At 54.7% G+C, this 18587-nt stretch overlaps 1 protein-coding gene across 2 annotated transcripts in view; it reads left to right on the forward strand.

Annotated features, from left to right (window-relative positions):
- Nucleotides 1-18587, forward strand: part of OTOF (otoferlin) — a 141614-nt gene that overhangs the window by 17692 nt on the left and 105335 nt on the right. Inside the window, exons 4-8 of one of the 2 annotated variants that reach the window (XM_040058710.2) lie at nucleotides 755-957; nucleotides 3808-3894; nucleotides 10970-10990; nucleotides 12865-12912; nucleotides 18411-18440. In XM_040058710.2, the coding sequence (XP_039914644.1) occupies nucleotides 755-957; nucleotides 3808-3894; nucleotides 10970-10990; nucleotides 12865-12912; nucleotides 18411-18440 (389 nt within the window). Of the gene's footprint in view, nucleotides 1-754; nucleotides 958-3807; nucleotides 3895-10969; nucleotides 10991-12850; nucleotides 12913-18410; nucleotides 18441-18587 lie in introns of those variants that run through there. The other variant, XM_040058712.2, reaches the window with a different exon arrangement.

Raw genomic sequence — 18587 nt, forward strand, 5'->3', positions numbered from 1 at the left:
GTCCCTTCGTGTCCCCAAGTCCGGCCTGGGCCAGGCTGGGAAATCCAAACTGGGACTGATCCAAGATTCCCCAGCCATTCCCATTCCCAAAAAAACGCCCCCCTGTCCTGCCTGGAGACGGGACCAGGCTGGAGTAAAGCACCACAAATCCATGGGTTAGCAGTATCCCGGGGTAGAATTCCCAAAAAAGCGATGGACCGGGGAACACAGCTCCACCAGGAACCGGCTCCATCTGCTCCTGGTGCCGCTCCCGGGGTTCGCAGCTTTTCCGGGATTTTCCATCTCCAGGCTCTGGTGCAGCTGCTCTGGGACGGCACCAGGAATTCCCGGAGAATCAGGACCACGGTCAGATCCTTCTCTGAATTCCCAGAGAATCAGGACCATGGTCAGATCCCTGTCTGAATTCCCAGAGAATCAGGACCATGGTCTGATCCCTCTCCAAATTCCCAGAGAATCAGGACCGTGGTCTGATCCCTGTCTGAATTCCCAGAGAATCAGGACCATGGTCTGATCCCTCTCTGAATTCCCAGAGAATCAGGACCATGGTTCCATCCCTCTCCAAATTCCCGGTGAATCAGGACCATCATCCGATCCCGTTCCGGCCAAAAGCCGCTCTCCAAGTTTCCAGGAACAAAGAAACTTTGGGATCACCAAGGCTAAATCATCCGACAGCCGACGCTCTTCCCGCTTTTTGGTTTTTTCGGATTTCCCGGGATATTCCACGGGCGCTGACTGCGTCTCCCCCGTCTCCCAGACCAGCATCTCCATCGGGATCCGCTACCAGGCTCTGGATGGGACGGTGGGCACCTGGAACGACAAGGAATTCCTGGAGACGCACTCGGAAGGGGATGGAAGGTATTCCTTGGAGACCGACAGCCTCCTGTCCAGCCACCGGCACGGCTCCGACGCCTCTCCCGGGAAATCCAACCGGGAATCCACGGAGAGGAGCTTCAGGAGGTAACGGGATGTGGGACTCTTGGATTTTTATGGGGGGGGATCGGGAAGGGCTTGGATTGTTGGGAAAGGGACACTCCGAGGGGCGTCTCCCACCCTCGGGGGATCCATGGAAAAGCTCCAGGTGAGGGCGGGATCCAGGTGATCCCGGCAGCTCCTGGTGCTCCAGGACAGAGCTGAACTCCCAGGAATGATGTGCTTGGATAGGAAATGTCATTCCATCCTGATCCCGAGGGGATGAAAGGTCTGGATGGGGGTCAGGGTTTGCTGATGGAAAAGCTCCAGGTGAGGGTGGGATCCAGGTGATCCCGGCAGCTCCTGGTGCTCCAGGACACAGCTGAACTTCCAGGATTGCAGCACATGGACAGAAAATGTGATCCCATCCTGATCCCGAGGGGATGAAAGGTCTGGATGTGGGTCAGGGGTCACTGGTGGATCCATGGAAAAGCTCCAGGTGAGGGCGGGATCCAGGTGATCCCGGCAGCTCCTGGTGCTCCAGGACACAGCTGAACTTCCAGGATTGAATTTCTTGGATAGAAAATGTCATTCCATCCTGATCCCGAGGGGATGAAAATTCTGGATGTGGGTCAGGGTTTGCCGATGGTTCCATGGAAAAGCTCCAGGTGAGGGTGGGATCCAGGTGTCCTCCAGCAGCTCCTGGTGCTCCAGGACACAGCTGAACTTCCAGGAATGCAGCACATGGACAGGCAGCATCATTCCATCCTGATCCCGAGGGGATGCAGGGTCTGGCTCCTGGTGGGATTTAGATCCGGCTGGAATCTCGGATGTCCATGGAGCGCGTGTTGCTCCCAGGATTGAGGTGGCTCCGGGACAGCCGTTGGGAATCCCAGTGGCTCCCCAGGATCAGTGGAATCCCACACCGGGTGATTCCTGCTGGGAATTCCTGAGGGATCCCGCGGTGGCGGGTGGGACACCTCCGGTTCCCCCAAGGGAATTCCCAGTTTTCCATTCGTTTAGGGATCCGTGGTTTCCCTTGGGTGGCTTTGTGAGCGCCTGGGATCCGCCCCTGGAATGGGAACAATCCCAGGGACTGAATCCCGACATTCCCAACAAAGCTGCTGCAATCCCAGCCGAGGGACTGGGAATTCTTCAGGTGACTCCTGGTGGGATAAAGGGATGAACTGGGAACCGCTTCTCCGTGAGCCTATGGATACTCCGGGCACAATCCTTGGATGGTGGCAGAGTCCTCATCCCTGGAGATGCCCAAGGAATTCCCGGGCGTGGCACTCAGTGCTCCGTGACAAGGCTGGGATCGGGAACAGCTTGGACTTGGTGATCCTGGAGGGATTTTCCAGCTTCCAGGATTCATGGAATGCTAAGCCGGCTTTTCAGGCAGCTTTCCGTAATTTTTGGAGCTGCCTTGTCCGGGGTGGATTTGTCCGCGGGTTCCCACTCTGGGAGCTCTTGAATCCATTGGGAAAAGGGAACAGCTGGAAGAAGGGGGGGGAACACCAAACCCCTGAAGTTTCCGGAATTCTTAAGGAATGGGAATTGGGGTTGGAAGGGAGAACTCCGGAATCAGCCACGGATCAACCGCTTCCATGGCGATGGATAAAGGAGGACAGCACCTGTGTTCCCAAACCACGGGATCATGGAAAATCCGCCTGGGAGCACCGAGTCCAAACATTCCCCCCGCCCCCAGCACTGCCAAATCCCTAAATCCACGCGGGAGCCCGGCCTGGAGCTGCGAATCCAAACGGAGCCTTTGGAATCCGCTGCTTTTCCCATCCCTTTTCTCCCCCCCCCCCGGGGTTATCCCACTTTGGACCGCATTCCGTCTGGGATTGGCACCTCATTGTGGCCGGAAAAAAGGGAAAAACGGCTTTTTTTTTTTCCCCATGGAGAGAGAGGGAATATCCCTCCAAGGCAGTCCATCAACTGTGGGAGCTGGGCTGAATCCAGGGAATTCTCCAGCAAATTGGAAGCGCGGCTTCGTTTCCCGGCTCGCTGAGCGGGAACGTTGCCGATGGATCCAACCGGCGGATGCCGGGCAGGGAGCCGGGAATGGCGCCGCTGGAAAAGGGGGGGGGGAAATCTGGGAAGGGATATCAGAGTCCAGCCTGTGCCTCTGGAATTCCGGGATGCACCATGGATGCTCCGCCCCTCGTGGGAGTGTCCCGGGAAAGGTTGGATGGGGTTTGGAGCAGCCCGGGATAGCGGGAAGCGTCCTTGTCCGCGGCTGGATGGGATTTTCGGTGGCTTCCCACCCGGAGCAGTCTGGGATTTGAGGATTCCAGGGAATTCGAGGATGCTGCAGGATGGGGTTTTCCAGTTTTTCGTCCTGTGGGATGCAGCTCTGTGGGATTGAAGCAGAAAATGAAGGATCCAGGGAGAGCTTGGAGCCTCTTCCCGAGCCTCAAGGGGCTCCAGGAGAGCCGGAGAGGGATTTGGGAAAAAGGACGGAGGGGCAGGAGCCAGGGAATGGCTTCCCACTCGGGAAAGGGAAGCTTGGGGTGGGATATCGGGAAGGAATTCCTGGCTGGGAGGGTGGCGAGAGGCTGGGCTGGAATTCCCGGATTTGCCGTGGATGTCCCGTTTTAGGGAATTCCGGCGTTTGCCGAGCCTGGGATGTGCAGAGCCGTGTCCGGGATGGGGGCTCCGGGTTGGAATTTGGGAACAATTCCTTCCTGGAAAGGCCACGGCTGCCCGGGGCCGGGCCGGAGCCCCCATTCCCGATGGGATTTCAAATCCCTGTGGATGCAGCCCCACGGATCAGGGGAATGCTGGGAACGGCTGTACCTGGGGAGCTTTCCCAAGCCGAAGGACTGGGCGATTCCAACGATTTTGGAATCCCGGGAAGGACAGGGCTGACGCCCGCGGTATTCCCGCCAGGATGGAAGAGGACGAGCTGTATTTCCACAGCGAGGACGAACTCCTGGGAGAGGGGGATTCCCTGAGCCAGGGATCCCAGGACACGAGGTAGGGAGTGCTGTGCTGCTCCTGGCCTTTTCCCGAGGGATCTCCCCACGGGAATTGTCCCGGAATTCCCGTTCCTGGGCTGCTGGTGGGGAGGAGGAGTGATGGGGAAAGCCGGGAAAGCAGCCCTGGAATGGGATCCCAGGTGGAGATCGGGATACAGCCAATGTTTTTGTGGTTCCCTCCCACCTCCGCGTCCTGTCCCCAGATCCCGGGATCGGCCGTTCCCGGGAATGTGGGAATGAGCTCCCTGTGTGTGTGCATGGAAGTTTGTTTGCTGTGGCTTTTTCTTGGAGCGACAAAAGGGTTTGGGGAGGAGCCAAAGAAAGGGAATTCCAGGTGAAATCCCGGGGATCATCCCAAGAGGAGCTCAGCCAGGGGAAGAAGCGTTTTGGGAAGAGCTCCTGAATTCCTGTGGGATAAGGGATGGCAGGAAGGACTCGGAAGGACTCAAAAAAACGGGATTTGACACCGGCTCTGCCTTGGATGTGGGAAGAGTTGGGCCAGGCGATCCCTGTGGATTTCCCTTCCAATGGAAAATATCCCATCCCATGGATCCCATGGATCCCATGGATCCCATTATCCCATTATCCCATTATCCCATTATCCCATCACATCCCATCCCATGGATCCCATCCCATGGATCCCATCCCATTCCATGGATCCCATCCTATGGAACCCATTATCCCATGGATCCCATCCCATGGATCCCATCCCATGGATCCCATCCTATCCCATTATCCCATTATCCCATTATCCCATGGATCCCATCCCATGGATCCCATCCTATCCCATTATCCCATTATTCCATTATCCCATTATCCCATTATCCCATTATCCCATTATCCCATTATCCCATTATCCCATTATCCCATTATCCCATTATCCCATTATCCCATCACATCCCATCCCATGGATCCCATCCCATGGATCCCATCCCATTCCATGGATCCCATCCTATGGATCCCATTATCCCATGGATCCCATTATCCCATGGATCCCATCCCATGGATCCCATCCTATCCCATTATCCCATTATCCCATTATCCCATTATCCCATTATCCCATTATCCCATTATCCCATTATCCCATTTCCCATCCCATCCCATGGATCCCATCCCATGGATCCCATCCCATTCCATGGATCCCATCCTATGGATCCCATTATCCCATGGATCCCATTATCCCATGGATCCCATCCTATCCCATTATCCCATTACCCCATTATCCCATTATCCCATTATCCCATCGCACCCCATCCCATCCCATCCCCTGGATCCCATCCCCTGGATCCCATCCCATGGATCCCATCCCATGGATCCCGTCCCATGGATCCCATCCCGCCTTTTCCCTGGCCGGGCCATGGATTCCGTTGGATATCAGGGCAGAGTCCAGAGCTGGGCCTGGATCATCCATCCCAGGATTCCCTGGATCATCCACCCTAGGATTCCCTGGATCAATTCCGGCTGGGAGAGGCGGGAATTCCCCCAGCCCTTTCCCATGGATGAGGGAGGACGTGGAGATAAAACTTGGGAGAGGGAGATTCCCGAAGTTTAAATGAGGGTTTTTAGGGATAACGGGAATAGAGGCGTCCATGCAAGCAGCAGGAAGGGGGTGACGCAGGGAATACCAGAAATGCAGGGAATTCCCTGGGATGGGGGAGGTTTATCCCTCATCCCAAACAATTCCCAACTCCCGGCACCTCTGGGGGCATTAATGGCATTTTATCCCTGTTTTTCACTGGGAATTCCCGGAGGATTTTGCTCCAAGGAATGCCTGGCTCGGGCTGTAGCAAACCCCTGCTGGGATTTGCCAGGAATAATAATAAAAAAAATGGGAATAAAAGAAAAGAAAGGTGAGAGGTTGCGTATTCCAGGTTTTGGGAAGGATCCAAAGGCGCTTGGATGTGAACCATCCTTTGGAATCCAAGGAAAGGCTTTGGTTAAAATTCCCTTGGGAACAAAAGCATCCGGGTCCTTTGGAAAACCTTCCCTTCTCCATCACTTTACGCATCCCAGATCCGGGGGGGGGAAAAAAAAAATTGGATCGGAGGAATAAAAATGGGAATGCCGGCTTTTCCAGATCCGCATTCCTGGCAGGAAATTCGGTGGGAATTCGATGGGAAGGGAAAGGGGGAGTGGGATACACAAGGAAAAGTGGGATGAACGAGGCAGGGGAAGTCTTGGAATTTCACAGGAGCAGCCCCAGGGATCATGGGCCAGGCCAGTCCACGTCCCCGGAGACAGGGAATTGTGAATCCATGGAATGTTCTGGGCGGGAAGGGGAACCTTAAAGCTCATCCCTCTCCAATCCCGACACTTCCCACTGTCCAAGGTTATTCCAAGCCACATCCCACCTGGCCTGGGACGCTCCCAGCGATCCCGGGGCAGCCACAGCTTCCCTGGGAATTCCATCTCAGCCCCTCCCAGCCGGGAATTCCTTCCCAAAATCCCATCCAATTCCAGCCTTTTGCAAGTTTAAATCCTTTCCCCCTTTTTTTTCCTGGCGTTTTCCATCCCTTTCCCAAAAATCTCTTCCTGGGCACTGCTCTAATTTCCGTCTTTTCCGATGACCAATCCCACGATCCCAGGCATTCCCTTCCCTGTCCTGCTCTTCTCCCATCCCATTCCCAGCTTGGAGCCCCTTTTCCGCCCGGAAAAATCTCCTGGGATTCAGGCACAGAAATCCTGGAGAGGGTGGAGCCTGGAGATCCCGGATTTTGGCAGCTCTGGAAGCAGGGGGAGATCCCTCTCCGGAATATCCAGGACAGCCTCGTCCCATTCCCATGGAGCAGGGGATCCACATCAGGGATTTTGGGAATTGTGCCGTGGAGCTGCCGATTCCCGGGGAGGCAGATCCGTCTTTTCCTCGGCAGCTGCTGGATCCAGGCCGATCCCTCGGTCCGGCACGGGGAATTTTTTTTCCCCATCATTCCCTCTTTCCCAGGATTTCTCTGGGAATGCGCGACCCTCCGGTGGTCCGCAGATCCACCCGGACACCTCTGCTTGGGAATTCCCCAAAAATTTTGGGGAATTTCCGTGTGAACAGGGAAACCCCTCCCCACGGATCAATCCCGCGTCTTTCCGAGGCTTTGGGAAAGCGCTTCCCATCACTGGGATGGCGGCAGGGCTTTCCAAGGGCTGGGAATTCCTCTTTCCTCCTTCCGGGAATCCCGGCGCAGGGTTCAGCACCCGCCCATTCCCGCTTTTCCTTTGGGATCTGAGCAAATCCACCCCAAAGGAAAGGAAGGAGTGGGAAAAGGAGGCCAGGCAGGAGGGAACCACTTGGAAAAGGTGGAATTTCGGCCAAATCCCACCACCCCCCCCAAAACCAGTCCGGGACAAAGCTGGGATCCTGTGGACACAACGGGATCCTGGGATTCCAGCCGTGCATGGAGAGCTTTGCTGTGCCGGAGTGTTCCCGAGTTTTTCCTGGTTTATAGAACGACGGAAGAGCCCTTCACCCTCACATCACAGCCGGAATTTTTTCCCTCTCTCCCCTGTAAATTCCCAAGCCTTGGAGACGAAGCGGAAGAAGATCAGCATTCCAGGTAAATTCCCGCAGCAGATTCCCTCCCCCATCCCAGGGCTGACCCACCTCCAGTTTCCAAAGAAAATTCCTTAAATCCAGGAAAAACGCGTCAAGACTCCCATCTTTTCCCCAATTTTTTGTGTTTCCCTGGGCGTCATCCCGCGTCTGGAATCTGCTCATCCCACACAGAATCCGGGGGTGAAGGAGCCGGGAATGGGAGGCGGAACCTTCCCACGTTCCAGCTCCCTGGAATGGCTCCGGCTCCTTGATCCATTGGGAATTTTAACCAAATACATCCATAGGGAGGGAAAAAAAAAAAAAGAAATCACAGGAAAGGATCCAGAACGGGGAAATAAAGAGCTGAAAAAATTCCAACCTGGATAAAAAAAAAAAAAATCCCAGGATATGGGAGGACCTTGGAATCAGGACAGGATCCTTCAAAAAAAGCCGGACTGGTGTTCCAAGGATGAGGAAAACAGAAAAGAACGGGAAAAATTCGATATCGGGAAGGAATTTTTCCCTGGAAGGGCGGGGGAGTGGCTGGGACGGAATTCCCAGAGAAGCTGCGGCTGCCCCTGGATCCCTGGAAGCGTCCGAGGCCAGGCTGGAGAACCTGGGATAGTGGGAGACGTCCCATGGAATGGGATGAGCTTTAAAACCCCTTTCCCGTCCAAACCATCCCGCGATTTTACAATTCCACGGTTTATTCACCGGCACAGGCTCGCCCTCAGATTCCCAGGAAAACTCAGGAGGGGATGGGAACTTCCAGAGGCAATCCAGGAATTGCCAAAAAAAACCCCGGCCGAGCCCAGCTCCCGACCCGCTGGAAACCGAGATCCCGGGAAGCGCCACCCGATAGGGGCTGTCCTTGAAATATTCATGGAGCTCGGAGCCGAAAGGAATCCGCTCCCGATGAATTATTGATGGAAGCTTTTCTTCCGTGTCCCGGCGGATCGGAGCCTTGTCCGACCGCCTGTCGCTAATTATCCCTCTGGCACCTTGCTCCAAAGTCGGGATCTGTGCCAGGCGTGGGAGAAACCTGGGATGAAAATGGCTGCCCAGGTCGTTCCCATTCCCGTTCCCATTCCCACTCCCATTCCCGTTCCTGTTCCCATTTCCACTCCCACTCCCATTCCCACTCCCATTCCTACTCCCATTCCTGTTCCCATTCCTGTTCCCATTCCTGTTCCCATTCCCACTCCCACTCCCATTCCCATTCCCATTCCCACTCCCATTCCCACTCCCATTCCCATTCCCATTCCCATTCCCATTCCCCATTCCCATTCCCATTCCCCATTCCCGTTCCCGTTCCCATTCCCATTCCCACTCCCATTCCCATTCCCATTCCCGTTCCCACTCTCATTCCCACTCCCATTCCCATTCCCGTTCCCATTCCCACTCCCATTCCCACTCCCACTCCCATTCCCGTTCCCATTCCCACTCCCACTCTCATTCCCACTCCCATTCCCATTCCCACTCCCATTCCCACTCCCATTCCCATTCCCCATTCCCACTCCCGTTCCCATTCCCATTCCCACTCCCATTCCCACTCCCATTCCCGTTCCCATTCCCGTTCCCATTCCCACTTCCACTCCCATTCCCACTCCCACTCCCACTCCCATTCCCACTCCCGTTCCCATTCCCACTCCCGTTCCCATTCCCATTCCCATTCCCATCCCCGTTCCCGTTCCCTTTCCCATTCCCACTCCCATTCCCATTCCCGTTCCCATTCCCGTTCCCATTCCCACTCCCATTCCCACTCCCATTCCCATCCCCGTTCCCATTCCCATTCCCATTCCCGTTCCCATTCCCATTCCCATTCCCACTCCCATGTGCCACTTGGGGACATGGATCAGTGCTGGGAATGTCTGGAATTTCGGGATAGTGGGTGATTCATCCCTGTCCCTATAGGTAAGAGGGGTCCAAAATTCCCAAATTCCCGGTGGCGTTCGGGCACGGATCTTTGGGATGTCACGGTGCCACCGCCGGGAAGTTTGGGATCTTTTCCATCCTGGGAAAGGAAGTGCCAGTGAAGGTTTTCCATCTCTTTTTCCCGACTTTTCAGTTAAATTTAATTAAATTACGTTAATCGTAAATTCCCGGGGCAGGGGGGGTGTGGAATGCATCCCGAGGATCCTGAAAAATCGGGAAAAAGCTTAAACCAATGGAGTGATTCCCAGGGCAGAGCTTCCAGAACCTGGAGATTTTTTTCCTGGATTCTGGGAATGTAAATTCCACCCCAACCTGGTGGAAGAGATCTCCCAGATGGAGCAGGAGCAATGGATAATGCTGGAATTGCGGGAGACAGATCCCGTTCCCCATCCCAGAAGTGCGGATCCGGCCTCCAGCCGGGTTTTTTTCCCTGGAATTGCGGGGTTGGAACGCTCTGGGCTGGATGCACAGCTGGAATTCCCTCCCTGGAGCACCCGGAGCTCGGACACAGCCCCACCCTCCTGGGAAGGGGTGTCCCGGCTCCCTCGGGAATTCTGACGTTGGGATTTGATTGGGATTTCTCATTTTCTCTCTTTCCCTCCGGCGCCTGATCCAGGATTAAGTTTCACGATGGATACAAGGCGGTGGCAAGGTACCAAAATATTCCGGTGGGAGGGATCCCGGATTTTTGGGGAGGGATCCCAGATTTTTGGGGATGAAATCCCAGATTTTTGGGGATGAATTCCCAGATTTTTGGGGGATGAAATCCCAGATTTTTGGGGGATGAAATCCCAGATTTTTGGGGGATGAAATCCCAGATTTTTGGGGGATGAAATCCCAGATTTTTGGGGGATTAAATCCCAGATTTTTGGGGATGAAATCCCAGATTTTTGGGGATGAAATCCCAGATTTTTGGGGGATGAATTCCCAGATTTTTGGGGACGAAATCCCAGATTTTTGGGGACGAAATCCCAGATTTTTGGGGACGAATTCCCAGATTTTTGGGGGATGAAATTCCAGATTTTTGGGGGATGAAATCCCAGATTTTTGGGGGATGAAATCCCAGATTTTTTGGGGATGAAATCCCAGATTTTTGGGGGGATGAAATCCCAGATTTTTGGGGGATGAAATCCCAGATTTTTGGGGATGAAATCCCAGATTTTTGGGGGATGAAATCCCAGATTTTTGGGGGGATGAAATCCCAGATTTTTGGGGATTGCTCCCATTCCAGCCCATCCCAGGCACCCACATCCTACATTCCTGGCGATACCAGGAATTATGGAGCCAGGAGACAGGGAATGGCTTCCCACTGCCAGAGGGCAGGGATGGACGGGATATTGGGAAGGAATTCCCGGCTGGGCTGGAATTCCCAGAGAAGCTGTGGCTGGCCTTGGATCCCTGGGAGTGTCCAAGGCCAGGCTGGAGCAGCTTGGGATAGTGGAAGGTGTCAGGATTGGAATGGGATGATCCTTAAGCTCCCTTCCCGCCCAAACCATTCCTGGGATTTGAGGATCAGCCCCCTCCCGCTGTCCTGCTCCCGTGGGATTTTTCCGGCTGGGAATGTTGGTTAATTCCTCGCGTTCCTCTTCCTCCTGGCTGCGTCTCCTCCGGACAGCGAAGACCCGGAGGATCGCAGGTATGGGATGTGGCGTCCCTGCTTCCCTTTGGGAATGGTGTGTGCATGGATGGGAGCAGTCCCTGCATGGCGTCTGGATCCAGGGAAAGGGCTTTTTCTGGGATCACCCTCCCCTGGGATTCCCGCTGCCCTTCCTAATCCCAGCAAGGATAAATCTCCTTCCAGTCAGGGGATTCTGAAGGGGCTCCTGGAGCCTTGTTTGTATTCCAAGCAATCCGTGGATCCTTCCTTCAATCCATTCCTCCATCCATCCATCCATCCATCCATCCATCCATCCATCCATCCATCCCTCTGTCTGTCCATCCCATCCATCCACCCATTCCATCCATCCCTCCATACATCCACCTATTCCATCCATTCTTCCATCTCTCCATCCATCATCCCTCCATCCATGGATCCAGGCATCCATCCATCCCATCCCTCCATCCATCTACCATTCATCCATCCCTCTATCTATCGATCCATCTGTTCATCCCATCCATCCATTCTTCCATCTCTCCATCCATCATCCCTCCATCCATGGATCCATGGATCCATCCATCCCATCCCTCCACCCCTGCATCCATCCCTCCATCCCTCCATGCATCCCTCCATCCATGGATCCATGCATCCATCCATTCCATCCCTCCATCCATCCATCTACCATCCATCCACCCCTCTATCTATCCATCCCTGCATCCATCCCATCCATCTATGGATCCATCCATCCATCCATCCCTCCATACATCTACCTATTCCATCCATTCTTCCATCTCTCCATCCATCATCCCTCCATCCATGGATCCATGGATCCATCCACCCCTCTATCCACCCAGTCCCTCTCACCCATTCTATCCATCCCTCCATGGATCTATCCATCCATCCATTCATCCATCCACCTATCCCATCTATCCATCCATGCCTCCATCCATCCCTCCTTCCATTCCATCCATCCACCCATTCCCTCTCACCCATTCCATCCATCCATCCGTCCCCTCTATCCACCCATTCCCTCACACCCATTCTATCCATCCATCCATGGATCCAGGGATCCATCCATCCATGCATCCCTCCATCCAACACCCATTCCATCCATCCATCCATCCATCCATCCATCCATCCATCCATCCATCCATCCATCCATCCATCCATCCCTCCATCCATCCATCCTTCCCTCCTTCCATCCCATCCCTCCACCCATTCCATCTACCCTCTATCCACCCATTCCCTCTCACCCATTCCATCCATCCATCCATGGATCCAGGGATCCATCCATCCATCAACCCATCCATCCAACACACATTCCCTCCCTCCCTCCCTCCCACCCATTCCATCCATCCATCCATCCACCCATTCCATCTATCCATTTATCCCTGTCTCCACACATTCCCTCACACCCATTCTATCCATCCATCCAGGGATCCATCCATCCATGCATCCCTCCATCCAACACCCATTCCATCTATCCATCCCTCCTTCCGTTCCATCCATCCACCCATTCCATCACTCCCTCCATCCACCCATTCCCTCTCACCCATTCTATCCATCCATCCATGGATCCATCCATCCATCCCTCCATCCACCCATTCCCTCTCATCCATTCCCTCTCACCCATTCCATCCATCCATCCATCCCTCCATCCACCCATTCCCTCTCACCCATTCCATCCATCCACCCATCCATGGATCCATCCATCCATCCATCCAATCCATCCCTCCCTCCCATTTCCCCGGGATCCTTGGGAAGCCCCGGCACAGGGAGCTCTCCCTCTGGAACGCTCCCGGATTGCCTTTGTTGGATTTCTCCGTGCACGTGGACGAGCTCCGGGGAGGAGAAGGTGGCTGAGAATCCATCCCCGGATCAACAACTCATGGAATCGCTCCTCCGGATTGCAGATCCAAGGCCAAAGGGAAAGAGAGAAAACACCTGGCGTTGCCCTTCAGGTATCCCGATTCCCTGATCCCTGATTCCCGGGGTCACCCTCCCGGCTCCAGGTTCCAGCGCCTGGCAGCAGAATTCCCCGGGAACAGCAGCAGGGCGGGACCGAGAGGGATTTTCCTGAGGGAAGTGCTCCAAACCGAGCTGTTTGAGGGATAAAGTGGGAATTCTCCACCTGGCCGCAGTCACCTTCGGAATGGCCCAGGGAAAAGAGGAATTTGGCATTGGCTGCTCCAACCAGGCTCTTGGAAAAGGATCCCGGATCCCTCGGGAATTGCCTGAGGTCACCCACCCGGACACCCCGATCCCAGTGCCGGGAATGGAGGGGATGCAGGAATCAGGAGAGGAAAAAGATCCAGGGAACACTTGGAGAAGGAGGAGGGAAAGAGAGGAAAAGGAGGGACGCGCTTGGAATGCGCTGTGTTCCGGCATCCCTCATCCCGGCCATCCGTCCCTCCGGGAAGAGGGAAAGGACGCAGGATCTGCACTTCCCTGGCCCCTCTCCCGGGGATGGATCCCAGGGATGGGACATTCCCGACCCTCTTCCCACCTAGGGATGGATCCTAGGGATGGGAAATTCCCAACCCTCCTCCCACTCAGGGATGGGACATCCCAGACCCTCTTCCCACCCAGGGATGGGAAATTCCAGATCCTCCTCCCACCCAGGGATTGATCCTCAGGGATGGGAAATTCCAGCCCCTCTGCCCATCCAGGGATGGATCATTCCCAACCCTCTTCCCACCCAGGGATGGATCCTCAGGGATGGATCATTCCTGATCCTCTGCCCATCCAGGGATGGGACATTCCCAGCCCTTCTTCCCTGCCAGGGATGGATCATTCCAGACCCTCTTCCCACCCAGGGATGGGACATTCCCAACCTTCCGCCCACCCAGGGATGGGACATCCCAGACCCTCTTCCCATGCAGGGATGGATCCTCAGGGATAGGAGATTCCAGACCCTCCTCATACCCAGGGACGGATCCCATGGATGGGACATTCCTGACCTTCTGCCCACACAGGGATGGATCCTCAGGGATGGATCATTCCCAACCCTCTTCCCACCCAGGGATGGGACATTCCAGACCCTCTTCCCACCCAGGGATGGGATATCCCAGCCTTTCTTCCCACCCAGGGATTGATCCTCAGGGATGGATCATTCCTGATCCTCTGCCCACCCAGGGATGGGAAATTCCAGCCCCTCTTCCCACCCAGGGACAGGACATTCCCGACCCTCTTCCCACCCAGGGATGGATCCTCAGGGATGGGAAATTCCAGCCCTTCTGCCCAGCCCAGGATGGATCACATCCTGACTCCAGGGAACATTCCAGCCCCTCTGCCCAGCCCAGGATGGATCACATCCTGACTCCAGGGAACATTCCAGCCCCTCTGTCCGCTCAGGGCAGTTTGGATCGGGAAGAGAAGGAGAATTCCAGCCGGGCTGGAAGGAAGGGAAGGATCCCAGTGAGAAAAGAGGGATGTGATCCCACCGGGATCCTGCCTTGAATCCCGGCCGATCCATCTCCAGCGCCATCTCCAGCAGGACTTGGACCAGATCCCTGATTTCCAGGAAGAGGCCTGGGATAATTCAATTCCGGTCCTGGCAGCTTTTCCGACGCCGAGCTGGAGTTTGGTGCTCCCAGGAGGAGCTCAGCCGGCAAAGGGAATCATTCCTCCCGCTCCGCTCCCACAGCAGGAATCGGGACAGGGGGAAAAAAAGCAGGAATTCTTGGATCAGAGCAGGCTGATCCCTCTCCCCGTGCTGCTCTTCCCAGTTTCCCACCCGTGTCCCATTTTATGCCGGAGCTCCTTGGGAATTCTCCCAAAAACCCATCCAGCAGCACTCGGGGCTGTGTGATTTCATTTTTTCCTGGGTGGTTTTCCAGCAGCTCGGGCACGAGGAGCTGGAATTTCAGGCTCTGGAATCAATCCCCTGTCCCTCATCCCCAGCCCTTCACGAGGAGCTGCTTAATTACTTTTCCAGCCGCCTTAATTACTTTCCCCCCCCCGAGCTGCTTAATTGCTTTTTCCTCCCTAATTGCTGCGGGACAATGAGAGCGATTAACGGTGGGTGGGGGGAAGAGAAGGGGAGGGAAACAGGGAGAAAAGAGGGAAAAGAGGGAAGCAGGAACAGGGGTGGAAAACAGGAAATGAGGGAGGCAGCTCCAGGGAGGAAAAAGAGGAGGAACAAACGGAGAGGAGCAGGATCCGAGAGGAAAACAGGGAAAAGGACCAGGAAGGAAAAAGAGGAGGAAAACAGGGAAGAAGGACCCGGGGAGGAAAAGAGGGAGGAAAACAGGGAGGAGAAAAGAGGGAAGCAGGATCCACCAGGAAAACAGGGAAAAGATGGGAGCAGGACCAGGGTGGAAAACAGAGAGGAAAAGAGGGGGCAGATCCAGGGAGGAAAAACACAGAGGAGCAGGATCCGAGAGGAAAACAGGGAACAGGACCAGGGAGGAAAAAGAGGAGGAAAACAGGGAAGAAGGACCCAGGGAGGAAAAGAGGGAGGAGAAAACAAGGAGAAGAAAAGAGGGATCAGGTCCAGGGAGGAGAAAAGAGGGAAGCAGGACCCACCAGGAAAACGGGGGAAAAGAGGGAGGCAGCTCCAGGGAGGAAAAATGGAGAGGAGCAGGATCCGAGAGGAAAACAGGGAACAGGACCAGGAAGGAAAAAGAGGAGGAAAACAGGGAGAAGAGAAGAAAAGAGGGAAGCAGGACCAGGGTGGAAAATGGAGGAAAACAGGGAGGCAGCTCCAGGGAGGAAAAACGGAGAGGAGCAGGATCCAAGAGGAAAACAGGGAACAGGATCGGGGAGGAAAAAGAGGAGGAAAACAGGGAAGAAGGACCCAGGGAGGAAAAGAGGGAGGAGAAAAGAGGGAGGAAAATGGAGGAGAAAAGAGGGATCAGGACCAGGCAGGAAAACAGGGAAGAGAAAAGAGGGAAGCAGGACCAGGGTGGAAAACAGAGAGGAAAAGAGGGAGGCAGATCCAGGGAGGAAAAATGGAGAGGAGCAGGATCTGAGAGGAAAACAGGGAAAAGGACCAGGGAGGAAAAAGAGGAGGAAAACAGGGAAGAGAAAAGAAGGAAGCAGGACCCACCAGGAAAATGGAGGAAAAGAGGGAGGCAGCTCCAGGGAGGAAAACAGGGAGGAAAAATGCAGAGGAGCAGGATCCGAGAGGAAAACAGGGAACAGGACCAGGGGAGGAAAAAGAGGAGGAAAACAGGGAGGAGAAAAGAGGGAAGCAGGACCGGGGTGGAAAACAGGGAGGAAAAGAGGGAGGCAGCTCCAGGGAGGAAAAATGCAGAGGAGCAGGATCCAAGAGGAAAACGGAAAAGGACCAGGGGAGGAAAAAGAGGAGGAAAACAGGGAAGAAGGACACAGGGAGGAAAAGAGGGAGGAGAAAAGAGGGAGGAAAATGGAGGAGAAAAGAGGGATCAGGACCAGGCAGGAAAAGAGGGAGGAGAAAAGAGGGAAGCAGAACCAGGGTGGAAAACAGAGAGGAAAAGAGGGAGGCAGCTCCAGGGAGGAAAAACGGAGAGGAGCAGGATCCAAGAGGAAAACAGGGAACAGGACCAGGAAGGAAAAAGAGGAGGAAAACAGGGAAGAAGGACCCAGGGAGGAAAAGAGGGAGGAGAAAAGAGGGAGGAAAATGGAGGAGAAAAGAGGGATCAGGACCAGGCAGGAAAACAGGGAAGAGAAAAGAGGGAAGCAGGACCAGGGTGGAAAATGGAGGAAAAGAGGGAGGCAGCTCCAGGGAGGAAAAATGGAGAGGAGCAGGATCCGAGAGGAAAACAGGGAACAGGACCAGGAAGGAAAAAGAGGAGGAAAACAGGGAAGCAGGACCCAGGGAGGAAAAGAGGGAGGAGAAAACAAGGAGAAGAAAAGAGGGATCAGGACCAGGGAGGAGAAAAGAGGGAAGCAGGACCCACCAGGAAAACGGGGGAAAACAGGGAGGCAGCTCCAGGGAGGAAAACAGGGAGGAAAAATGGAGAGGAGCAGGATCCGAGAGGAAAACAGGGAACAGGACCAGGGGAGGAAAAGAGGGAGAAAAGAGGGAGGAGAAAAGAGGGAAAAAGGATCCACCAGGAAAACAGGGAGAAGAAAAGAGAGAAGCAGGATCTGCCAGGAAAAAGGAGGAAAACAGGCAGGAGAAAAGACGGGAGCAGGACCGGGGTGGAAAACAGGGAGGAAAAGAGGGGGCAGCTCCAGGGAGGAAAAACGGAGAGGAGCAGGATCCGAGAGGAAAACAGGGAACAGGACCAGGGGAGGAAAAGAGGGAGGAGAAAAGAGGGAGGAGAAAAGAGGGAAGCAGGATCCGGGTGGAAAAGAGGGAGGAAAACAGGGAACAGAACCAGGGAGGAAAAAGAGGAGGAAAACAGGGAAGCAGGACCCAGGGAGGAAAAGAGGAAGGAGAAAACAAGGAGAAGAAAAGAGGGATCAGGACCAGGGAGGAAAACAGGGAGGAGAAAAGAGGGAAGCAGGACCCACCAGGAAAATGGAGGAAAAGAGGGAGGCAGCTCCAGGGAGGAAAAACGGAAAGGAGCAGGAGCAGGATCCAAGAGGAAAACAGGGAAAAGGACCAGGGAGGAAAAAGAGGAGGAAAACAGGGAGGAGAAATGGAGAGGAGCAGGATCCGAGAGGAAAACAGGGAACAGGATCAGGGAGGAAAACAGGGGGAAAAGAGGGAGGAGAAAAGAGGGAAGAAGGATCAGCCAGGAGAACAGGGAGAAGAAAAGAGAGAAGCAGGATCTGCCAGGAAAAAGGAGGAAAACAGGGAGGAGAAAAGACGGGAGCAGGACCAGGGTGGAAAACAGGGAGGAAAAGAGGGGGCAGCTCCAGGGAGGAAAAACGGAGAGGAGCAGGATCCGAGAGAAAAACAGGGAAAAGGACCAGGGAGGAAAAAGAGGAGGAAAACAGGGAAGAAGGACCCGGGGAGGAGAACAGGGAGGAGACAAGAGGGAGGAAAATGGAGGAGAAAAGAGGGATCAGGACCAGGCAGGAAAACAGGGAAGAGGAAAGAGGGAAGCAGGACCAGGGTGGAAAATGGAGGAAAAGAGGGGGCAGATCCAGGGAGGAAAAATGGAGAGGAGCAGGATCCAGGGAATGTCCCGCGCTTCCAGCTGCAGTGCTGGGAGCTGGGGGATCCTCAGCCACACGCAGGGACGTTTCCCGCCTTTTTTTTTCCCACCTTTTTTTTCCCAATTTTAAGCTGAGAGAGAGGAATTTTGGACGGGATCTTGGGAAGGAATTTTTCCCTGTGAGGGTGGGGAGGGGCTGGGATGGAATTCCCAGAGCAGCTGTGGCTGCCCCCGGATCCCTGGGAGTGCCCAGGGCCAGGCTGGATGGGGTTTGGAGCACCCTGGGATACTGGGAGGTGTCCTTGGATGGGATTAGGGATCCCAAAGGTCCCTTCCCACCCAGAGAATTCCATGATTCCCCCATTCCTCAGTGCACTGAAGTTTGTTTGCCTTTTAATTCCCTCGATATTCCGCAACCCCGGCTCCAGCAAAGGCAAGGAGAAGACCAAGGAGCACAAGTAGGTTTGATCTCCCTGCTCCTCCTCATTCCCACTTTTCCCAGATGATCAGGCTGGTTTTCGTTCCCACTTTTCCCGGCTGATCCGGTTGGTTTGCCCTCCCTGCTCCTCCTCATTCCCACTTTTCCCAATTGATCCAGTTGCTTT

Source organism: Hirundo rustica, chromosome 3, assembly GCF_015227805.2.
Source record: "Hirundo rustica isolate bHirRus1 chromosome 3, bHirRus1.pri.v3, whole genome shotgun sequence".
NCBI classification, from domain to species: domain Eukaryota; kingdom Metazoa; phylum Chordata; class Aves; order Passeriformes; family Hirundinidae; genus Hirundo; species Hirundo rustica.